Source organism: Lycium ferocissimum, chromosome 7, assembly GCF_029784015.1.
Source record: "Lycium ferocissimum isolate CSIRO_LF1 chromosome 7, AGI_CSIRO_Lferr_CH_V1, whole genome shotgun sequence".
NCBI classification, from domain to species: domain Eukaryota; kingdom Viridiplantae; phylum Streptophyta; class Magnoliopsida; order Solanales; family Solanaceae; genus Lycium; species Lycium ferocissimum.
The window spans coordinates 51,272,829-51,298,227 of record NC_081348.1 but is presented as its reverse complement, the minus strand read 5'-3'; the positions used below and the strand labels follow the sequence as shown (position 1 = coordinate 51,298,227).

The 25,399-nt window shown below is 36.3% G+C and overlaps 1 protein-coding gene and 2 pseudogenes across 8 annotated transcripts; 2 read left to right on the top strand and 1 right to left on the bottom strand.

The window, feature by feature from the left end:
* Nucleotides 1-3,692: 3,692 nt before the first annotated feature.
* On the top strand, nucleotides 3,693-10,506 carry LOC132065593 (anamorsin homolog). 8 transcript variants are annotated; one of them, XM_059459047.1, is made up of 8 exons: nucleotides 3,693-4,062; nucleotides 4,962-5,109; nucleotides 7,447-7,601; nucleotides 7,685-7,765; nucleotides 8,462-8,621; nucleotides 8,709-8,836; nucleotides 9,570-9,644; nucleotides 9,798-9,984. In XM_059459047.1, exons 1-8 carry the CDS (start codon nucleotides 3,901-3,903, stop codon nucleotides 9,810-9,812), a joined length of 924 nt encoding a protein of 307 aa, XP_059315030.1. In that variant the 5' UTR covers nucleotides 3,693-3,900; the 3' UTR covers nucleotides 9,813-9,984. The 8 variants fall into 8 exon arrangements, with proteins under 8 accessions (XP_059315030.1, XP_059315033.1, XP_059315029.1 ...); XM_059459050.1 differs by lacking the exon at nucleotides 9,798-9,984 and adding an exon at nucleotides 9,991-10,506 and having other exon boundaries at nucleotides 3,700-4,062; nucleotides 8,543-8,621; nucleotides 8,718-8,836; XM_059459046.1 differs by lacking the exon at nucleotides 9,798-9,984 and adding an exon at nucleotides 9,991-10,506 and having other exon boundaries at nucleotides 3,702-4,062; nucleotides 8,718-8,836.
* A 1,316-nt stretch (nucleotides 10,507-11,822) lies between these two features.
* On the top strand, nucleotides 11,823-14,344 carry LOC132062304 (small ribosomal subunit protein uS11m-like; annotated as a pseudogene).
* A 2,443-nt stretch (nucleotides 14,345-16,787) lies between these two features.
* On the bottom strand, nucleotides 16,788-18,477 carry LOC132062303 (probable polyamine transporter At1g31830; annotated as a pseudogene).
* Between the last annotated feature and the right edge of the window lie 6,922 nt (nucleotides 18,478-25,399).

Below are 25,399 nucleotides of genomic sequence, written 5' to 3'. Positions count from 1 at the left end.
AACTTGTGGCAGACATAACAAATAATGACTGGCCCAATATAGCCCAATGAACAGATGAGCTTATTTTTCATCTCCTTTGTTTGCTAAGTCAAGGAACTGAGCTGCTATCTTCATCTCTGTCAACAGTATTTAACAAAATGAACCCTTTCCTCCTCAACCACTCTGAAGTCAAAACGGCGTCGTTCGGTGGTATTGTTTTTCCGAGACGTGATGGATTATTTGGGAATTGGGATTAAAGACATTATTTCCTGCTTTATTTAATTTGATTATTAGGATATAATATAAGGAAACTTTATTTAGTACAAACCGGTAAAGGAAAAAGAATCCTTTTATCATAACACATCCTATTTTTCTTCTCCTATGCCGTCATGGGCTTATTTCCCTTTCCAATATTAACTTAAACTCATGAAATAAACCCTAATAAAATATTGATTTAGCCCCGCCACTCTTTCTCCCAACTGCAGTACACACATAACAATGTCCTTTATTCCAGACGATACCCTATTTTGTATTCTCATTAGGTTGCCAGTTGAATCTTTGTTACGTTTTCAATCCGTTTCTAAGCCATGGAATACTATAATATCCGACCATAAATTCGCTCGTCGTAAGAAGTTTCTCCAACGGGTACGTGAAACTTCTATAATCATACGCTTTGATGTGAAGTCAGACGAATTAGAGGAGCTTTCAGCTCTGGATTGTGTAGGTGAAGAAGAGTTGTTTTGTATGTCTCCTCTGAAAGGTTGCCTTAGTTTATATGGTGGCGAAACCAGTGGTCATGAATCGGACGTATGGATCATGGAACAAGATGAATGGAAATGCTTTACGTCGCTTTGTACAATCTCTAAAAGAAACTAAGCTTCTATGTTGCACAGAAGATGGTGAACTTATCTTTCTTGGACTCATGCAGCACCATATTTCCATTTATAATCCTAGACAACAAACTCTTTTTGAGGAAACTTATAAACCCGATTTTTTCAAGTATGTATGTTTGGATAACTTCTATTTTCCTAGATATAACACTTCAACTTTATTGGAGTAGTATTATTTATTTTCAAAATCAGTATAGAACCTGTTAAAACAGTAAAGAAAATTAATCATAGCCAATGGTGTTCTTGGTGAGTTTTTTGTTTATCGTCTGAATTTTCTCTGTATAACCACTATATATGGTGAGTTTTTACTTGTATATATTTTTTTCGATGTTGGCTTTTACTTTAGGAATCATGGTTTATGATTTGAGTTGAAATGTTGGTCTTCCAGTGAATTGTTGATCTAGTAGCTTTCCTTTTTTTCATGTAGGGATTCAACTTCTATTTTTTTTTTCCGTGACTGTGAGTTTTATGAATAAGGGATACGGAGGCAAGAGTAAGATGGACAATTCATAATATTTGACTTTGAAGATCAACGTCATCAATTGAATTCACATATGGCTAATTAAATATTTATGAGTTCTTATTCCAAAGTAATATGTACAGCTTTAGGTTGTAGGCTCATATCATTAGTTAATAATAAGCAGAATATTAGCTTATTGAATCCGACCATCATATGCAGGGGAGAGCTACAATTGACACACTTTCACCCAAAACTTGGATTCCGTTGATAGGCAAAGTAATTTCTTACTTTTTGATAGTATATGTTAACATCCCTTGACACAACTCAATGAAAAATTGGGTCGTTTGCATCCTATACATAAAAACACTCCTCTAAATTTGACTTGAAATATTAATTCTCTTCAAATTATGTGTAAGCCTCAATGACATCCTTGTGTATACACTCGCCTGTCATGTGAATCATTTTCTAAAAGAATATTTTATGCTTTTTCAAATTTACTAACTTTTTATATCATCTTTTTCGGATCAAATTTGTAACAATACTTGATTGGATCTCTATATATATGCAATTTCCTTTTTATTTTGACTAATGGAGTTCCAAGTAAAGCTTTTACTAAGTTGGCCCAAAAAAGAAGGGTGAAACAATATATATAAATAGTCATTGCAACTGAAAAAATATAAAATAAACACGTAATTAGAACTATATTATTGACTAATTTTTTATTTTTGATAAATATAATGGAGCTCTAACCAATTTTTCCTTTGAAATATTTGACCAAATATGATACACAGTTGAAATAAATAGTCATTACATGTTCTAAATGTATTAAACATAAGTACATAATTGCAACTCTGTTGTTTTAGCTATACCTTTTTCTATTTGGATAAACATAATAGAACCCTGATCAAGTTTGTTTTACTGATTAGGCTCATGAAAAGAAAATTACAGAGTTGAAATGAATATTTATTGTATCTCAAGAAGAAATAACAAGAAATACATAGTTGGTACTTCAGTATTTTGACTATTTTTGATTTAGCAAATATGGAGTTCGACGCAAGTCTTATTTATTTATTAACATTAACAAATGCGATCCAAAAAAAAAAATACACATTTGAAACAAAAAGTCGTTGCATCAATAGACGAAATTTTGCCCACCAATGTGGCTGGTACTACTCCATCCTTAATCAAGAGGTCTCAAGTTCGAGCCCCTTTGAGACGGAAGTCACCTCACAGAGTGCTTTGCGCCCCCCCCCCCCCCCCCCCCGGTGGTGGGACTACCCGCACGAATTCGAATTAGTCGGGCCCCAATGCGGGTACCGAATACCGCATGGAAAAAAAAAATAGACGAAATTTTTAAAAGCTACAAAAATGGGATAAGATAAACATTGCGTATTATTTTAAGATAATAAGAGAAACACACAATTGTAACAAACGTATTATTGTATATGACTATGTGGAAATTAATTATCGAAAATATACCATCTGGAAGATGATTTTTTGAAATTTTTATGCTCCACACGCTTAAAAGAGATTGTATATTATCCCAACTGCCCAGCTTTTTAAAATTTCTCTACATTGTCAATGCGTTTTAACAGCAAAGTCCAAGACTAATTAATAGCCTATATCAAATTTTTGGGAGGCTAAAAGTGCTCTTTTTTTTCTTGCAAAAAGTTCTTATTTAAAAAAATGAGGTGTTTGTTGAAGTTTTTGGAAGAAAATAAGTGTTTTTGCGGAGTAACAGAAACTGTTTTTCAGAAGGAAGAAAAATAGTTTTTCCCCAAAACACTTTTAACAGCTTGGCTAAACATTAATTGCTATTCAAAATTATTTTTTAAATTAATTGCCTAAACACAAACTGCTTCTCATAAAAAATTCTTTTCTTAAGAACACTTTTAGCAAAATCATTTTTCAAAATAAGGTAATTTTAGAAGTTTGGTCACGACATACCGAAAGAGGGGAACCAAGCCAAGTTTAGAGTGTTTTTAGGAATTCCGTTTTTTTTTTTTTTTTTTTTTTTTAATAATTTTTATTGAAAAAACGTACTATAGGCTATTTGGTAATTGGGATTAAAGAAATCCTCAAATTAAAAACGTGAGAAAGCTGAAAGAAATTCGAAAATTTTTCTTCAATTGTCTGCTCGCTGGTCATGCCTGTCCCGTTCTCTCTCCATCTCTCTCCATTTCTTTTTTTTTCCTCAAAATTAGAAAGTTGCTATCTGTTCGTACGAAATAATATATAATCTAGGAAGAAATGTTTACCTATCAATGTATTATGTACTGTAAGAGTTAACCTTTCCCAAATTTCCATAAATTAGAATTATATTTATTTGAATCAAGTAGACGAGTTAAGTTGGTGTAAGTTTGTAACCTGCTTCTATCCTTTCATTTTTTAATCATTATTGAAGGGAAGGTTCAAATTATAAGGGAAAAAGAAGAAAAGTGTAATACAAAATCATCAAATATTTGCATCTTTTGAATAAATAAACTTGCTCCAAGCTAAACAACAGTTTAATTGAACTAATTTTTTTTATGACAAGGACCGGCAGCCGCTACCCTTCGGTGCTCACAGCTCATGTGCAATACCGCAAACCACATAGGAGGGAACCTACACCAGGCAAGCCCGTGCCACGAGCTCGATCAGAAAGCAAATTCTTGCTATCATAGGCAGAGGTTTTCGAACCTGAAAACTCCATTATGGAAGCTCCATGTTCAACCAACTGAGGCACCCTTACAGGTAAATTGACTAATTTCCATAAAAGAAATTAGGATGGTTAACTTTTCTTGATCTAACAGAGATATCCATCATCTCTTTAGAGTACTGAATGCAACTTATGAGCACCGAGCTAAGGAATCCACGTTTAAGTAGGTACAAAATATAGATTCTTGGTCTTTCCTAGTTAACTCGTCAAGTATTAACATTATTACCTTTATTTGTAGTTATATTAACAGAATACAGATTCTTAGTTATATGTATTCACTTTTAGAAATGAATACATATTCTTGATTGTGTGAAGTGCTTTACATCAAACTTCACTTGTGTTTCTTTGCGTGCATATGGCTATGAGATTGTTGTTCTAACTAAACTTTTATTAGTATGTTGAAGAAGTATTTTTCTGAAGTACCAAAATCAAGTTTGGCCTCTCGTAATCAGTGGCGAAGCCAGGATTTTAACAAAGGGGATTCAAAAATATAAAGAAGCAGTCAAGGGGGTTCAACATCTACTATATATACATAAAAAATAATTTTCACCTTGTATATACAGTGTAATTTTTCGCCGAAGGGAGTTCGGATGAACCCCCTTGGCCCTTACTAGCTCCGCACCTGCTCGTAATCAACCTAACCGCGCCTTTTAAAACACTGAAAGAAAATCTATCAAACAAAACATGTTTTGCTCCTCGCTTCCGAGATTAAGCGTTTTTTAAGCACGCCTTTGACAACACTAGCATAAAGTTGTAAAGTGTAGAGGGAATTGAATCAGTTTCATACTTTGAGTTTTCAATAGGTAAAGCCGCAATTTGCTCATCTTGCTAACACGCCCTTCTGAGGTGTAAATGTTGCAAACTCATTCTATCTTTTAATTTTGAGAATGTATGATTGCTTTTTCTCTAAATTTGGGTTTTCATTCTTTTGTAGGACGGCCAAGTTGGAGACGGTAGTATACTGGTGCTTGCCGAGGATGTTATGGTACCAGTTAGTGTGGTATACACTGCAATCAGTGTCTTAAAGAAAGAGGGAGCTGAGAAGTTGGACCCTATGATTGTTACTCAAGCTTCAACCCAGAGTACATTCTCTCCCTTATGTCCGCTGAACTGATACTTCTCTAGTCTGCTTATGCTGTGACCATGTGTGACTTGTTTTGCTTACTGTGTCAATATTCTGCCCGCTTTACTGTCAGCAGTCGGACTTTTATCTCTTCATTTTTGGGATGTGCTAATATACATGATGATACTGTTTGCTAGTCTATATGGTTTTTTGACGTTCTTGTCTTCTTCCTTCTTAAGTTCGTTGTTATGTTTATACCTATCAAAGAAAAAGTTTGTTGCTATGGCTATATGCCTATATCTATCAAAAAGAAAGACCGCTGCAATGCCTTTTTTAGGTTTTATTTGCGGAAGAGTTTTATTTAAAAATCTGTGTTTGGTCTTAGTTGATTAAATAGACAAGGTCAGAATATTTTATGAAGTGGGCTAGGCTGATTGGGCAGTGGTGAAAACTGTAGACTACTAAATAGACACTATTAAAGGGTAATTTAGCAAACATTGTTTCCAAATTTTCAATAGCATAATGATAAATAAGCCTTCGATCATCTTCTCGACTCTCAAGTGGTTGGCTGGCCTGTTGTCCCTCCAGTACATCAAAGGACTAGCAGTGTTTGCTTTAGGCACGCTTATGCCCTGAAGCGAAGTAAAGCTCAGGTAGAGCGCTTCACTTATCTCAGATGGTGCTGTAGTGGAGGCAACGAGGACATGTGTCTGTTGTCCATGGGCTCTCTCTTTAAGAGGATAGCAGTAAACATTAGGATAGTGGTAAAGTGATATATTAATTGCTACGAAATGTTATGATTTCTAACTTCTTCTTTTTTTTTTTTTTGTGATTAGGAGTAAGAGATTATAGATTTAGTTCCTTATCAAAAGAAAAAAAGGTAGGAAATTATTCACCAGGAAGGAAATATTTCATTTATATCTTAATAAAAAGATTTAAACTGTTTTTGAACTTGATTGATAGATTTTTACTTCATATTTTGGTTAATTCAAGTTTTTTTCAAAGCTTTGGTCCAAATAATTAAAGTTTGTTTCTATATTATTTTACTTCTTTTATTATATTCACATACATATATTTGGTGTTTATTGTATTTGCTAAAAGCCTGTGCTTTAATTGGGTCTGTGCTCAAAGCCCTAGGGATCGTGATGCTTTTTTTTTTTTAGGCTTTTGGTTCTTGGCAAGTCTGAGGACTAGTGTTTGCGTTGTGTGTGATCTCATGAGCAACCTGGTACACTAGAATGGAGTGTAGAGCCAATTATTGAGAAATCCGTTTGTCCAGAGACTGATTAGAATGTCAGAGTTGCGATATAAGAATTGTGTGTTTTTATATGACGTAAATTCTTTTCTTCGTGTGGATCAAATGTCTGAATCTTTTTTTGAGAAGTAAATGACAGTGGATCAAGTATCCGAACTGAGGGGGAAATATCAATTATCTGGCTCCAAAATCCCAATGATAGCAATTTGAAGCATTTGGGAAATTCTGGTGGGCAGTTTTTGGAGATAAAGAGGGGACTTAAGGAAGCTGTTTGAATAATTGGAAGAGAAAATTGTGTGGACAGAAGGACTTTGCAAGAATGGAGAAGGAACTAAAGATGTTGCAGTCCAATTTAAATGAAAAAGATATAGAGTGGGTACTTTTATGGTTTTCTGGTTTGTATTTTCTAGAATTAATTGTACAATGGCTACAGCCCTTGAATGCCTCATGTAATAGATTACTAACGCAGAAACAGAAGAAAATAGCTCTTCTTCACTGTACTTATGTATAAAAGTATGAGCTCGGTATGTAAGATAGAGGAGGGGGGGCGTGTGTGGAGAAATTGGTTAGGTAAGAGAGGGACCTTGTGTCCTTCCTATTCTTCTTTTTCCTTTTTTGCGCCAACTCTACTTAAGAGCCCGTTTGGATTGGCTTATAAGTTGGTCAAACCAGTTTATAAGCCATTTTTAACTTATTTGAGTGTTTGGCAAAAATAGAAAACAGCTTAAATTAAGTTAAAAAATGCTTAAAATAAGCCAAAAGTTGCTCAACCCCAACTTATTTTTTTTTTTGGCTTAAAAGTCATTTTGGTTTGACCAACAACTTTATCCTTTTATCCCTTAATTTTTTATTAATTCCAATACTACTCTTACTTCTAAAAACCCTTTAAGCACTTTTATCCAACACACATAACTGCTTATTTATAAAATAACTTTCAGCACTTAAAAGTACTTTAAGCACTTATGCTTAAAAGCCATTTTTTTTCCAGCTAATCCAAACGGGCTCTAAGTATCTTCTACCTCTGTTTGATGTGCTTGCTCCTTAGCTAGAGGCCCGTGATAATGTATACTTTTTACTGCTGTTAACATCTAGTTATTACAGGTCTGACATCAGCGGAGTTTGCATCTATGGATTTTGTTGCTCTCATCTGTAGGTCCCTAGAGTTTCCTAGTGATAAATTATGTGCGGACATCTCAAGAGTGTTGAAGCCAGGTGGAATAGTCCTACTTAGCCTAAGTTCTCAATCAGTCTCGAAGGTGAGTGAATTGTCACTTTGTGCATAGTTCTTACGTGGAGAATTTTTATGGGGTGTGAATTGTCCTTTGCATCTGAATTGCAGGCAAACTTCACCCATGAGCGAAATTTATTATTGGCTGGATTATCTGATGCTCAGTCATCTGAAACTGGCCACTCTATCGTGGTTAGTATATCTTCCATGTGCCTTGTATTTTGCTTATTGTCTTCCTCCGCGTCATCCCCACTTCAATATTACTTTCCCTTTTATCATTTCAGAGTCGGATACCTCCTATTTTTTTTTGTAATCATAAATGAAGTTGTTGTAAGATTCTTAATTGCTATTTCATGGCATTAACGTTATTCCTGGCTTTATTGTTATTGTTGTGAAAATAATGCTACTCTAGCCTCTAGGCACTGATGATACAGTTTTGATGTTTATGCAGTTTTCAACTGCAACCCAATCATTGAATTTAGTCTATTAGCCTTGGTTAAATATTCTATGCTGGTGTCATAGGGATATGGGTGAAATTTATAGAATCCCTATTATTACAAAACCTTCACTTGTCGTAAATGATAAATTGAGCAGTCGAATCGAATCAAACGGGTGCAAATGAAGTGGAATGGATATAGAGGATTCCCAAATCCGACCCCGATTAGTTTGGGATAGGGACATGGATGTTGTTGTAAAAAAGCCCTGAAGTTATTGGTCTTGACCTAAGTTACTCGGACTCTTCGAAAGTGTTGCCGCACCCGTGTCAAATCCTCCAAAAATACACTACTTTTGAAGGATCCGACATGCACCCGACGACATTTTAGGCGAGTCCAAGTAACTTAGGTCTTGACTTAAAAAAGTCATGTGGCTAATTTAATCTGTGAACAGATCACAGCAAAGAAACCTTCATGGAAGGTTGGCTTATCCTTTTCTATCAAGAAAGTCACAAAATGTTTACCGAAAGTTCAGATCGATGATGATTCAGATCTCATTGATGAGGATAGCCTTCTCAACGAAGAAGATCTGAAGAAATCACAATTGCCAAGTGGTAAGATAAGTGCGCTAAGGTTGTTTACCTCTGACATTATTGATTTTTCAGTATTAAACTCAGTATGTTGCACATTTGCCGGTGCAGTTGGTGAAGTTGGAAAAACAGGGAAAGCATGCAAAACTTGTACGTGCGGACGGGCTGAAGCTGAGACAAAAGTGAAACTTGGACCAACTGCTGAACAACTGAACAATCCTCAGTCTGCATGTGGCAGCGTATGGTTTCTATTATATCAATTTGCATCAAATATAGTAGGTTACTCTTGTCGTCCAAAATTACTTGGCATAATTTTCTTTCTCCCGAAACACTTCATTCTTTGAATGGGGAAGTTTCTCTTTCCATGGAATCAAAATGATGTTGACTTGTTGCAATTCTATAAAACTAATGTAGTAATCATTCTTTAATTGGTGGGAAAAATTCCTCGTATATAAGTGGTATAGAAAAGAAAGATAACACATATGGTTTTCCAAAATAAAATAAAAAATGCAGTCTTTTTTATCTGGGACCTCATGACTGGTTGCCTTTCACTGTCGCAATTTTGTTATAAGAGCTTTTCAACTACCTACTTTGTTTCTTCACCTTCTAAATTATTGTCATTTTATAGTATCTCTGGATTTCTAGTAACTTTTGGATAGGCTTGTAAGCGCAATACATTTATCAGTTGTCAAACTAGTAGATCTATTTGAGAAGCAGAGGATACTACATTTTTTAGGACTGAGTACTCTTGTCGAGTAGTTTGCAGATAAATTGAGAAACTAACGCACGTTGGTTGTCATTATTGCGAAATTTGTTTCATTTGGTAGTTGATTGATGTTTATAGTGATTAGCAGGCAGCTGAACAATGGTCGATTTCTTTCTTGACCGCTACCTTTCTTGATCTGCTTCAAGTTTTGCAATTGGTTTTCTTTTTGATTATTTATTTTGAGGACATTTATTCGATTTCTGCAGTGTGGTCTAGGTGATGCTTTCCGTTGCAGTACATGCCCTTATAAGGGTCTCCCTCCATTCAAACTTGGTGAAAAGGTACGTGTCAAGCACAAGCTATTTTTGAGGTTGCGCTATTCATGAATATCCATTAATATGTATATTGCTTACCAGAGGAAATGATTGCAGTATACATGAAAGCAACGATTACTAATATTTTATAGCAATGACGTTAGTGTTAATTGTGAACAGTTTACCAAAATTTGATTGTGTTGGATATACAAGAGGAATGGAGCGGGAAAATAAAAATAAAAATGGCACTTGATGAAGTGCTTCACTGAGGGATGATTCTTTGGGAGCACTAATCTTTGGTTGATTTCATTATTTTGTTCTTGTTTGCATTGTGATGGGCGAAACTCTGACACTGCTCTCTCTGCTTTGGCAGGTAACGCTTTCAGGGAACTTTCTTGACGCTGACATCTAAGTTCAGATGATAACTGTCAATATCCAATTGCAGAAACCGCTATACTTAGGTCAAAATTTTGTTGGTTCCTTCTCTTTTGTGAGATAATTGAATATGTAAGATGTACTCTTGTCGAAGGGAGGGAAACAGCAGTGTTCTGTGAACTGCTGTTTGATCGTTAAGAGTTGATAGAAAAGATGTGGATTTACGTGGCAGAATGCAAAGTGTTGGAAATGTGCTTTGAGACCAAGGTGTCAAACAATTAAGTTTTTATTGTTATTCCTATTGGAAGGAAGATGTGATTTTTTCTCCTTACATTACTCATTATATTGAGAACAATGCAGCATCTACGTCTGAGGAGAAGATTGTTTATACGAGAAAGAAAGGGATTTCTTTTCCCATTATGGATTTCTTTAAGAGGTTTTCTAAAGCATTGGATTCATCGACTCATTTCTTCAATAAAGTATCGTATGTGATATTAGTCGTATTGAATTCTAATTTGAGTACTTGTCGAACTTGGTACATATATAGTTAAGAATGTGAATTTGTGCTGTTCTTTGATTGAACTAATATCATCTGCTTATGTTGTCAGTTGTGAGTAATGCCACTTAGAATTATAATGTGTGTCATTATGAAGAATTCTGAAACCTTTTTATCAGCTTTGAGCAAGATAGAACGTAGAACTTCTTGGAGTCCGGAGCCTAAAGGGTATAAAAATACACGGTATAAACTAAAAGGGGTAGCCTTTTTAGTTACAGACCAAAATGGGTATAACGTGTACCAGCCCACGTTATACCCCAATTTTTTTTTTCAATTGTCAGAAAATCACAGCAAAAAAAAAAAAAAAAATTAATGGTATAACGTGGACTGATCCACGTTATACAAAATTATTTGTATAACGTGGATCAGTCCACGTTATACTTTCATTAATTTTTTCCCCAGCGTTTTACAAATAGTTTGTAAGACGTTGCCTCTATTTAAATTATATTCGGCTGTGTTTTTAATAAAAAAGTTTTATTGATTTTTTTTAATTTTTAAAGCATATAGTTTAACTCAAATAAATATTTTAACACATGCAATAATTAAATATGTGTTATATATGCGAACAGAAATAAAAAATAAAATATAAGTTAAATAAACGTCACACATTAACTGAGTAGTAAATGTTAAATTACATACTAACTATTAAACGGCACAAGACATGTTATATATTCTTGGAAGATTACATAAGGAAACAATGATCGTACAACTTAAGAAAAAACATAAAAACCAACAAGCAACAACAACTACTGATTTCTGTCGGGGCAGCGATTCTTGTTATGACCTGTTTGCTTGCACGTACTACACTTTCTAGCCATGCGAGCAGGAGCTATATCCATTTCAATCCTCCTTCTAGTTGTAGTCCACGCTCCTGAACCGGAAGTAAGTTTTGTTTGAAAAAACTTAGTGTTTGACTGTAAGGTTATTTTAGTCAACTTTATATGTCGAGAAAATTAGTCAGCTTTATTTTCAAAAATTAAAACCACAGAAGTGAAATTGACATTCACACATACATTACCCCGGGATTTTTACGTTGAAATCTATTGCGTATCATCATATTATAAGTAAATAAAATTGTTGGGGGAAAATTAAAATTGAATGGGATAAAAGGTGTTTTTTTTAATAAAAGGTGTCATTTCACAATAAGAAGATGGGAAGAAAGTATGATAGAATTGGTTTTTGTAAGAAAGGTTTATCTGATTAATCGTTTTTTTTTTTTTTTTTTTGGTCAAAACAGATGCTAAGGTGAAGTGATTTGCATTGTTACAGGCAAGATGAAACTTATCCGGAGTGTGTTATAGGCAGCCAATGCTTTCAAATTACGTTCTTCCGATCATGCTCAAGATTTCAGGACTTTTTCAACACTTCCAAATTTTGGTAGGTATTGTTTATTTTCATCTTGTTAAATGCTATGCAATTGTCTTCATCAAATTGCGTAGCGTGTCATACCTAGTTGACATTTTTATGGGATGTGTGTGAATCTATTTTTGAGCTTATTTGATGTTTATTGGCGTACAATTTATTACCATGGTTGTAAGTTTGAACTTGTTTGCCTTCGTTATGCTCTCAATTTTATAACATTTATTTATTTTTATTCAATTCTTGTCGATGCAATGACTAAATCTTTTGCTTGATATTCAAGATGAAGGATGCACTTGCTACTTGGCGGTTTTCCGAATCTCACTTGAAGAGTGAAAGCTTCTCCATCCTGACTTTTGTTGAAATTATAGTTAGAGGATTAGAGATTGCGTGATTTTAGATAAACTATTCGTATTACTCCTTAGTAAACAAAGAACTCTCTTAGTGGCTGCAGCCTGAGGAGGATCGAAAGATAGCATAAAGGGGGTTCACGTCACAATTATAATATAGAATATTTGACTATCATAGTGGAAGATGGTACTTGAAGGTTTTCCTTGCTTGCGCATTAATGAATTATCTAGCATTTATGGATAAAATGTTATTCCAATTTCCAAGTGAATGGAAGATTTCAACTAAGCACATAATAATTTATGGGATGAAGGTGAAAGATAACATATTTATGATGGAAAGGATGGAGATCGTACGTATTATAAAGAGAAACGAAATCTTGCAAGGAAGAGACAAAACCAAATTGAGAAGTCATCCTAGCGGTAGGATCGGGTAAAGACATAGAAAAACCCTAGCGCTTACCTGCCTCGGGTTTTATTTGTATTGATGCTTTAATAGGTAAGAGAGAAATAAAAATTAAGAATGATCCTTCCTTCTGTTTGTCTCTCTTTTTTAAGAAATGCAGAATTATAAGTTCTCTTAGTGGCATCCCTCTAGTATTCTTTCATCTTTCAATAGTGGGAACTTGATGAAATTGGCTCTGTGGCATTTTGCTGTATTTTTTTTCCACCCTGCTGGATTATTATGCTCTTTGTTCCTTTTCTTGATAAGGTAAGGTATTTTGTTAAAGATATTTTGTCACTGTTCCTAGTGTGGAAGAAAGAAAATGCTTCACTAATCACAAATATCGTGAAACCTTGTAGTTATTTCTCCAGGGGACTTCTAAAGAGATGAAGTAGAGATTTTAGATTTATAATTAACCTCTCATTACCAACTTCTTAAGTAATAGAAAGGAAACTGGGTCCTGGAATGATTGTCCTTTCTTCTATCTATCCTCCCCCAATTCTAATTATTTCTTCTTATTTCTATCTAGTTAATGATTGTTTGTTTCAATTCCTTGTTTCTTACATTTTGGTTGTTATCAATGGCGGTACAAGTGATTTGTAATTGTGTGTGTTTGAATCGTTATAATGTCTATCTAATTCGTATTTAGGAGATCCGGGAATCTCTTATACTTTTTTCCAAGCTTTTAATATGCGTACAAAACAATTGTGTGTAGTGCATACACATGCCCTTGTTTCTTATTTTGAACTTTTGGCTCAATTGATCATTTTGGCGCATCAGTATTTAGGAGATCCAGGAATCTCTTATACTTTTTTCCAAGCTTTTAATATGCGTCTGCAGAACAGTATTGTATATAGCTGGCATACACATGCCCTTGTTTCTTATTTTGAACTTTTGGCTAAATTGATCATTTTGGCGCAGGTATTCAAGGGAAGACTTAAAGCAAAATATACAGTAATCAGCGCTCAATCTTGGGAATGAATGCTTGTTCAACATGTAATGTTGGTGCAAGGTGTTTCATACATTCCGTAATCCCAAAGGAAGCGAGATGGGAAACAATTCTAGACCAATGGACTTTGTTAGAGGACTTGCGGAGGACAATACAAGGGGTGTACTAAGTGGTGGTCCACTTTCTAGGTATCATATCGAACAAAATGCTGATATTGTTCATATAAAGGTTCTTCACAACAATGCCTTTGTTACCGTAATGATTCAAAAGGGAACAAAAAGTTTGGGTCTCCGTGTAAGTTAACAGAAAAGGAGGAAAGTTGCAAGATATCTTCGAGTCAATTGCAGAACATGTTGGGCGTTAAGCAAGAGACCGGGGGCTTGAGGTCGGTGGTCATGAAAGTAAACGGCTTTACTTACTTTAAGAAAAAAAAGCAAGCAATTCTAAGCTTGGAGAGGCTACACTCATTCTCGTGGAGATAAGAATCCTGTGGTATACATTGAGGACACAACAAGGAAACCCCATAATGGATGCCGCCTCCTAAAGAAGCGTCGCATTTAATTGCTAATCGCATGATCAATGTTTCCTGTTATCTAGAACGTGATGAGTCATTAATCATATGTGTTTACCAGGAATGAAATCCTCTTAACAGTTCAATAAACAGTTTTGGAGCCCTTCAGTTGTCTAGTAAATGGAGCAACGATGGTACATACCTTATCAATTTACGAGAGAGTACTTGATGTACTATTGACGATGCAGAGATAGCAAATACGGCTTTGTTTTGTACAAGTAGTGTGGGATTCTTCCTTGACATTAAACCTCAACCTCTGAAAAAGTTTCGTGGAAACTGTAATTTGTGTCAAAAAGCTATATTATCACTTAGATTGTTTCATTTTGCGACTAATCAATTGCTATTTATTTGCCATATTTGTAGTTTGAACTGAACGTCTACTTATGTTTCACTCTCCATTAAGATAACTGCAAGAGGTGTATATAGACTGAGTTTAGCTTTCTATATTCAGGTGTTAAGCACCCTCTCAGATGCTAGCTACTTTTAATTGTTCTGTTTTGCCTATTTGACTTGATCCCCACTGGTATCTGGCATTGCAATTCAGAAAGGCAACTGAAAATGGAATATCAGATAAATATCGATAAAGACCTTTTGAGCTGGGAGGGGGTTTTGTCCATTGCAATGACAAAGGCACACATATGCACTCCCTCATTGATTTTTTCGGAACTTTTAACTTGATTTTCTTGCTATTTATGTTCATGCATCCATGTATTCTGTATTGATTATGCTGTTTTTATCTGCAATTTGTAGAAAATTATAAATCGCGACCATTTATGATCTTGTAAGGCTGGCTTTTAAAGGTACAAGTTGATAGGAAACTAGTGGATGAAGATGACATGTAAATCACATCTTCTGGTCTTTGCCCTGGGTGCAATTAGCTTGGTGATTATTGAACAAGGCCTCTTCACCCTTTAACTTGAGGACTTGTTTCAGTGCTGCACTTTGCCTTTGCAAATATATTTCATGACACTGAGTATGATATGATAGAAACTACTTTCAACCAGCGTCTTCTGTTTTATTAGATTAGATGCATTCAGTTTGATACTTCTGCTTTACTTCCAAATAGTCATTAAATTGTTATTCTACATCACATTGTAGCTTTTGATATTGCTCTGGTGAAAGCTGCCAGTTCGTCAAAATATTGAATGAACGGCCGTAATAGTTTGTGGAGATATTTCAATTGTTTTGTGTGACATTACAGACCTCTTACTTGCCCTCTTGATAGAAATTAACATAAATAGGCGTCCACCCCAAAAAAATAGCCGGCAAATATATAATATATGTATATTGGCCAAAGGCTGTAAATATTTTTGCCGGAGAGGCCAGCTGTGTCACTTCACCTTTAAAGTTTCATTTCCACAGTAAGTTTACTTTACAAAAACATAATAAAACTTTTCTGAAAAGCTTTGAAAGCTGTTTTTAGACTTTTGGAATAAATTCCACTTCTTCTATCGTTTTTGATTTTGGAAAAGAAATCTTCCTTCACATTTTAATAGGATACCAAATCTTCTCTCTATCTTAAAGTTAATCTCCAAAATAAGCTAAAATAAGTACGAAATTGTCAAAAAGTGAAAAACGAGCGTTGATACCTTCAAATAAACTACTCTGTTAAAGGAAACTTATAATGAGTTACCGTTGTATGATTTGCAATGATGATGTAGAAATGCTAAGTTGTTGTTTTTTTTAATAAGAGAAATGCTAAGTTTTTTTGGAATGTCATTGGCTCATTGCCACAAAATTTAATGGTACTAATAGATTCATTCTGTAGCCCTATTGATGATTATGGGCTCAATTGAAGGAGCATCCTCATTGTTGTTACTTGTTACAATGTATCCAACAAATTTTCCTTTTTTATCTAATTAAAATTTCTAAAAATCTCACAGTTAACTAGTTTAAACTTTAAACTCAGCTAGTTGTTATTAACACTTAAATAGAATCATTTTTTGTTCTTAGATAAGAACACATATAAAACAGAAATTGCTTATCGAGTATATACAACACAGAAAAGAAGCAAGTTACTCAAGTTTCCTATGAACCAGAAAATGTCGATCTAGCTCGACCATGAACTTGTTTAATAATCACGCTTGATGGTGGAATCAAACTCGTTTTCTTAATAAATAACCTGAGTTGAGCAGATTTCAGTTATGAACATATGCGTTCATTTACACCTCTACAATTATTAGTCTTACTAGCACACTATGCATTACACACAAGTAACATAATCAATCCAGGAAAAACCAATCACCATCTGTTTCTAAAGAAATTCCCTGAACTATCATCAGTCGCTACTTAACATTAGTATTCTCAAGAGTAGGGTAGATACAGCTACAAGATTAGAAACTAGTGTAAGTTCCTTAAAGAGAACGGGTCATCCTACCTTTGACGAACCACTACTGTTGCTGGAGTTGCTCTGGAAACTGTAGCTACTTAGGACATGGAAAAAGGATCATCCAAACCTCGAGAACCAATTTTAGTCCCATGATAACCCTGTACTGAACACAGTTGCCATAGCTGTTATGTAAGTGAAATAGTTAAACCGTATTATAATGCTATGACTCATTTAGAAAATCAACGAATTAATGGACCGTGTGATGTGATATCAGGAAGATCAGAACTAGTGGAGAAATTTTCTGCCGCTACTATCTCCTGAAAGCTCATCCATGAAAGTAAAATCACACCAGAAGCCGAGAAGAGAATCCCAATTAAGGGAGTTCCATAAGGAGATCTCTTTGCGAAGAACTCGGAAGCATTCCCTTTTTCCTCGCCATACCAAGTAGCGAAAAGAGTCGTGCTCATTTTAGCTACAAACATTCCCATATTTGATACGGCGACCACCCCGAATCCAACATCTAAGCCAAACTCTACCAAGTATCTTCGCAATGTACGAGAAATAGCCATCGGTCCATAAGTCACGTTCAAGGGAACGACTCGGTACCAATCAACAAAGGGAAAAAGTACGATAAAATCACTAAAATCACAGTATAAAACAGTACCTTAGGGAGAGTCTTTTTCGTGTTATGTACTTCTCCAGCAAGAGTATTTATCGAATCCCAATAGTTCAGATTCCAAAAGAGAGTATTCAGATACAAGTTCCAATCAATACTATGTACATCTGCTACTAACCATCTCCCAGGCCTTATTTTGGAATCCAAATGAGCCCCATAACCACGAAAGGTAAAATCGACAATATACCAAGCGAGACACAAAGAACCCATCCGACGATCGTTAAACCTCTATAGTTCATGTAAGTGAGTACTATAGTAAGTGCTAAAACAACTAAAATTCTAGGAAGCCCACCACCTAATGCAAGGATAGCTGATTTAAGGTAATCAAGAAACATAACAGGGTAAAGTGCATTATCAATAACTCCACTAAGCCATTTCACCTAACCTTGTTGAAACCCCCAATATGGGCCTAAAGCAGATGAAACCCAAACAACATAGCCACCATTTTCAGGGAACATAGTGCCCAATTTAGCTATAACTAGTGCCTCAGGGACACTCCATATTAATGGGAAAATCAAGAATCCAAGTAGAGCAAAAAGAGCACCAACTGCATGTGCAGTATCCTCAACACCAAAAGGGCCACCAGATACCTAATAGAAAATGAGGAAAATTAATGGCAAGAGTGAAACTTTTTTAGCATTATTATTTGGTCTAGGAGATGGAACCTCATTAATCCCTATGTACTCTGCACCATTATTGTAACACCTCGTAGCTTCGGGCGAAGATTTGACTCATAAGATGATAATATAATGGAACCAATATGAGGGTTATAGGAAGTGTTTTGAAAACCAATCAAGTCATACGAAATGTCTTTGGGCAAAGCAAAGTTGGAAGCCACTCTACGGGGCATGTTTGCAAGTGAGTTTGTAGAAGGTCTTACTTCCTACGACCATAACCCCTCTATTAATTCGGAATTTGGGAAAACTTCCTTGATGAAAGTTGTATCCCTTTGAAATAGATTTCCAACGGTATATTATGATTAAGCCGGTGTCCGAGTCTCTTTGAGCCCCGACTGTACAAGAAGTTATGTCCATTTTCCGATGGCCCTCGAAATTGTTTGTTCGGACTTGAGACCTTGAGCACCCCACTTCTTGCCACTGTGCCAACCCCCGAGGGTTTAGGCGCGTGAGCGCGTGCTAATGGCCCACCGTCACTTCTTCAGGCACGTGAGGGCGCGTGCAATGGCCCCGCATTACGGGCCAATCGCAAAAAAACACCCTCTCTGAATATCAACCTGCAGGGGGTCGCGCCATACACGTACGTCGTAGAACCGACGCATAAAAGGGTCGGATTTCGGGTCAAAAGTCGGGTTTACGCGATTTTTTGTTATATTTGGGATTTGGGGTTTATTTCCCCAACACCCCATTCACGAAAACTCACCCTAAATTCAGAGAGAACAAGTCCCAAACCTAAAGAAATTCCAAGATAAGTTTTATCATAATTCTAGGTTGAATCCAAGTCCCTAATCCCTTTCTAACTTGAGTAAACCCTTCAAATCCATAGAGTTGTGATTGGAACATTATTGTTGGATGTGGAAACCTTAGAACCCGAATTCAAGAGGATTGGACTTCAAAAAGGTAATGTTTCTACTCTCTAAACATTTATAGTTGTGAATTGATGAGTTCTTGGGAGAATAGTAAATGGGTGTAATAGAGAGAATTATATGAACTATGCTAGAGTTTTTGGATTGTTGACTTGGGATTGTTGTATTCATGTGGGTGATGGAGAATGATGTTAATTACATCTAATTGAGATTGTAGAATCAGCTAGAAGTAATAGAATGGGGATTAGGTGAAGAAAACACCATTAATGAAGATTGTGGAGCTTCATGCCCACCAAGTGTTTTATAAAATGCTTAGATGATCAAAGCATGGATATTGTTGCTAATATAGAATCCCTATGACCTGTATTGCTATAGATTAAAGTTGAAGGGATTGAAAGACATTGTGATACGCTCAAAAGCAGGAAGTCAAGGTATGTAGAACTTCCATCCACATGTGGGAATCTCTACGTTCTTCCCCATGCTCCGTTTCTTGATATTCATGAAGTTCAAATCCTAGGGCACTAAATCCAACATATTGGTAGCCCGTAGTTATGTATTTATGTAAATGAATCTTGTATCTATATTCGTTATTGGATTCCTAATCTTCCATTACGGTTATTAGGAATCCCAGCTTAATCCATGAATCATGAATTCTTCCTCATGTGTTCTCATTATGTTTATATGAAACTTTATGATTCTATCTAGCAAGTTACAAGCATGTTTTCAAGTCAATTATATATATGATTACGAACTATTGTGATTACTTATGAATCAAGAACATGTTTGCAAGACTATGACAAGTTATCTTATGAAACTATATTTCAAGTTATTTCATGAAACCATGTTTACAAGTTATTTCGTGAAATCATGATTACAAGACAAATACAAGTTAATTCATGAAAATCATGGTCTTCTTAGCCAATTATATTATGTTCATGTTTTTGGGAGTTGCACGAATTACCCGAGAAGGCTCGGATAGCCGAAACTATGTAGCCACCATAGGACAAGGATCGCTCCGCCCAGTTAGGACGATACCTTAATTTTACACTGAATGGATCCATCAGGCACGTTACCACCTTATGCCTTGGCAAGGTATGAGGGCTCTGCTAGTCCGGCGAGCTACCAGACTCCACGTACCCACTTGGTGATATCACATGTCAGTTTATGAAATGCTCTCCCTACTTATCATGTTTTGCTCATGTTATATATATATATATATATGTACTCATGCTCATATTCATGTCTAGGTTTTCAGTTTCAGTTCTTATCATGTTATTCCATGTCCCATGTTGTTTCTTTCAGTTGCTTTACATACCGCATTCAATGTCTTGGCATCCCCTTTTTACGGGGCACTGCATTTCACGATGCGGTACAAATTTACGGGACGACGCTTCGCTCATTGGGATGCACGTGCATTGAACTTATTGGTGAGCCCATCTCATTCGGGGTTTAGGCATTATCTTTCTTTATCTGGTTTTGCGTCTAAAGGTATGCTGGGAGCCTTGTCCCAGCAAGTATGTTACGTATTTTTCAGACTCATGCTAGAGGTTTCATAGACAAAACAAGTGTCATGTTAGACCTCCAAAGTTGGTTAGCCGGTTTGGCTCATTTATGATATTGTCCGCATTCATGACTTAAACAAGTATTTTTATTAAGTATTATGACTTACTATGTTTTATAAAGGTTCATCATGCATTCACGTTATATTCCGCTTATGTTATGTATCATGATGATTCAGCAAGCCATGTGGTTCGCTCGGTCACATGTAGTCAGGCACCGAGTGCCATGTTACGTCCAGGCCATGGTTCGGGTCGTGACAAAGCTTGGTATCAGAGCCTAGGTTCAAGGATCTTTAGGGAGTCTATGAAACCGTGTCTAGTGGGGTCACTTTTATATATGTGAGGGCCCCATACATATAAACAGTTGACCACCAAGACATTCAGGATTGTCTCATTTATTTCTACTCTAGATCGTGCCATGAAGCTTATAGCAATAAGTAACTTCTCTTCCTCTCGAATTACGTACGTTTCGAATGCGCAGGAGATGAACAGGTAATTCAAGGCCCAACTGAGGTTGATTATCCATAGGGGTACAATTGTGAAGTACTTCTTTGGTAACAAATGAGACTTGAGGTGTTATTGAAAGGTGAATCAAGTGTAAGTTGCCCGAGAAATGGTGTTGTATAATGAATAGGAAGTTGAATAATAATGATGTTCTTGAGAAAGGAGAATAGGATACAACAGGGAGAGGATATTAGAGAAATTAGAAAAGGAGCTAAGTTTGCACGAAATGTAAATCATGAAGGATCTCAAGGAAGTGGTGGCAGACAGTTTTCTACCGAAGGTCATCAGGATCCACTCCATCTGCAGATAAAGATTGAAAGGGAAAATAAACAGGAAAGTGTAACAGGTACAGTTTGAGTTGGATATATGAGGTAAGTTCATCATTTTTATACTGTTGTTGAAATTGGGAGCCCTGTGTGGCTATGATATGATATGATATATATGTATATATGTTGGCCTTGTGAGGCATTGTTGGTATTTCCTGCGTGCAGGTTTTGGGATAGTAAGAAATACAGAGGAAACTCTGCCAAAAGTTTCCTAGAAATAGAAGGAGAATGAGATATAAGTTCGTAATATGTCTGGAAAAGCCATGTCAACAGCAATGATAAGATTTGACTAAGTTACGAGTACGGCTGACTTTGAGAAATATGATTTGATTTCGTATTCAGATGAACACCTTGAGTGGGTGACAGTTCGGATACATCCGAATGTGTGTTAGAAACCAAGGGCTTAAGTTAAGTTCAGAGTAGAGTGATTAGTGGAAGAAGAAATCAGCTAAGTCGTAAGAGAGCAAACTACAGAAGAATAGCCTTTAAGAGTTGTCAAAAGGGGTTGACCTAAGATTTACAATGTGAGCAGAGTAAAGTCATTAAGATGGAGTATGCCAGTTATGAATACAGTAGCAACCCGTTCATGTAAGTAAATTTAATTTTTCCCCATGAGAAATTGCTCAGATGTGAGTAAAAAAAAAAAAAGGTCGTCAATATTGTAGAGTACAAAGGAATTACAAAAGATAAGGAATGTTAATTGGATCCCATCAAAAGGGAAGAATTTGTAAGTATAAGACGTTAGCCTTGGTCTAAGGGGGAGATACATAAATCGCCAGTAAGTCTAGTGAGATAGTTGAAGACCCGAAGGGTTAGTATGAGATATGAAGAACCTCAGTTCAGTTAGGTTGGCATAATGAGATAGTCTCCATAAGGAATATGCCTCATCTTAGAGAAAACCCGAAGTGAGTAGAATGATCATCGAACGAATCGTGCCAAGTTCAATTACTATCGATTAGGCGATCACAGAAAAGCTATAAAATCATGCCCAGTTAAGTGTCACAAAGGTAGTGCCATTGCACGAGACTCTAATATATAAGGTGCTAGTCAAAGACTTAGCGCACAACAGTACTATGAGTATTTTAGGAAGTATCTCAGAAAAAAAAATCAAGTATGGGAAGTACAACTCATGATTTAGGCAAACAAGAGAACGATCTTTGAAAGAAGTTCACCGATTATCCAAGCTAGGAATTCGACTTTCGGACTCCGAAGTGGGTGGAGTTGTTGCCCAGAACATGGCTTATTCCTCGTTAGTCATCGAAGTTAGAGAGAAGCAGTTTGGTGATTCCTACTTGCTGCAGATGAAAGAGGGGATTCACGAATAGAAATCCTTAGCTTTTGAACAAGGGGGAGATAATGGTACCTTGAGATACCGAGGCAGATTATGCGTTCCAAATGTAGATGGACTCAGAGAGCTAATTATGTCAGAAGCTCACCATTCTAGGTCTACCTCGTTCAGCTAGGAGGCATGATTTAATTTGGGTGATTGTGGACAGACTTACGAAGTCAGCGCACCTCTTTCCAGTTAAGACCACAAATTGAATAGAAGATTATGCCAAGCCATATGTTAATAAAATTGTCGGATTGTACGGGACCCTGGTGTCCATTATTTCAGATTATGGTTCTCAGTTCACAGCGAACTTCTGAAAATCCTTTCAGAAAGGATTGGGTACCAAGGTGAACCTTAGCACTTTTCATCCTCGGACAAATGGTCAGACAGATACGCTATTCAGATCTCATGTTATAATATTCATGTTAGTTCAATACTCAGATATTTATGTTAGCTTAGTACTCATATATTAGTCCAGTACTCACGTATTCATGCCAGTTCAGTATTCGATCGACTCGATATTCGGCTAATCAATATTCTTTCATTCGGTATTCAACTAATCCAATATTGTTAGCTCGGTATTCGATTAAGAACTATATGTCTTCGATTTCAATGGTTCAATAGACATTCAGTTTAGTATCTCAGCAATTTAGTAATCTTGTATTCATTCAGTTCAGTAACCATATGTCCTTGATTTCAATGGTAATTGGGATGGCCACCTACCTCTTATTGAGTTTACTTACAAAAATAATCACCATGCTAGTATTGGGATGGAGCCTATGAACTTGTTTGAAACCCTTTTTGAGCGAAAGTGTAGATCACCAATTGGTTGGTTCGAAGTTGGTGATGATCCAGCCTTTGTTGAGGACCGGATTTGGTTTACTTGTGGAGGATATGGAGAAAGTTAAGTTAATACAAGCAAGAGCGTTTGAAAATGGCTCGAGTCGTATCGGCAATCCGGTGCTATGTTCAAGTCTTACACGGATGTGAGGGCGAAGGGCTTAGAATTTTCGATTGACGATTGGGTGTTCCTTAAAGTCTCACCTATGAAGGGTGTTATGCGATTTGGCAAGAAATGGAAGTGACCAATCAAGTCATACGAAATGTCCTTGGGAAAAGCAAATATATATTGGACCTTATAGAATTCTGTGAAAGGTCGGCCTAGTAGCCTATGAACTTGAGTTGCCACGAGATTTAGCTGTTGTACATCCCGTGTTTCATGTGTCCATGTTGAGAAAGTGTGCAGGAGACCCGTCGTTGGTTGTTCCGCGGAACCCGATACTATAACGATTAAGGATGGTTTGACCTATGAGGAGATCCCCGTAGCCTTTCTTGACCGTCAAGTTCGCAAGTTGAGAACTAAGGAAGTAGCCTCAGTGAAAGTCTTGTGGAGGAGTCAGAAAGTTGAGGAAGCTACATGGGAAGCCGAGGAGGATTTGAAGTCCAAGTACCTATTTTTGTTTGAAGAGCAAGCAGAGAACTCTCAAGGTAAATTTTCATAGCCCATGTCATGTTATGTCTCATGTTCCACGCTCATGTCAGCAATCCAGTGCCTATGTTCATGTCTTAGTATTCACGTTTCCATGTAACCATGTCATGTTAGTTCAGTCTCCAAGTTTCATGTCATGTTTCCTTCACGTTCATGTAGTCAAGCCATGTCCAGCCATATTCTTAACCACGACCCATCATTCGAGAACGACATAAATGATCCCATTAGGAATAGATATTGTAACACCTCGTAGCTTCGGAGTGGGCGAAGGTTTGACTTAGAAAATAATATATCATAAGATGATAATATAATGGAACTAATATGAGGGTTATAGGAAGTGTTTTGAAAACCAATCAAGTCATATGAAATGTCCTTGGGAAAAGCAAAGTTGGAAGCCACTCTACGGGGCATGTTTGCAAGTGAGTTTGTAGAAGGTCTTACTTCCTACGACCATAGCCCCTCTATTAATTTGGAATTTGGAAAACTTCCTTGATGAAAGTTGTAGCCCTTTGAAATAGCTTTCCAACGGTATATTATGGAACCCATACATTTCCACACTAACTTCATAAGTATAAGGGAACATATTAGAACCATATTAACAAGAAGTTATGTCAATTTTTTTCCGCAACGAACAACCACCAAAATGCAACATAAAATTGTTCTAACCGACACCCGTCACTTCTTCGGGCGCATTTTGATGGCGCGTGCGATGATTCAATTAGTCCCCGCATCCAACACACACGGCCAATCGTACCCTCCAAAAACACCCTATCCGAATATCAACCAAGTAGTTTCTTCCTTCCAACAACTAGGGGGTTGCGCGATGCACGTGCGTCGCGGAACCAACTTGCATCCAAAAAGACTTAACCATATATATATAAGTGGTCGGATTTCGGGTCAAAAGTCGGGTTTACGCGATTTTTGTATATATATTTGGGATTTGGGGTTTATTTCCCCTTAACACCCTATTCACGAAAACTCATAATTTGTCGCAACCTAAAAATATTCCGACGTGCGAGAGAACAAGTCCCAAACCTCAAGAACTTCCAAGATAAGTTTTATCATAATTCTAGTAGAATCTAAGTCCCTAATCCCTTTCTGACTTGAGTAAACCCTTCAAATCCATAGAGTTGTGATTGGAACATTATTGTTGGATGTGGAAACCTTAGAACCCGAATTCAAAAGGGGACTTCAAAAAGGTAATGTTTCTACTCTCTAAACATTTATAGTTGTGAATTGATGAGTTCTTGGGAGAATAGTAAATGGGTTTAATAAAGAGAATTATATGAACTATGCTAGAGTTTTTGGATTGTTGACTTGGGATTGTTGTATTCATGTGGGTGATGGAGAATGATGTTAATTACATCTAATTGAGATTGTAGAATCAGCTAGAAGTAATAGAATGGGGATTAGGTGAAGAAAAC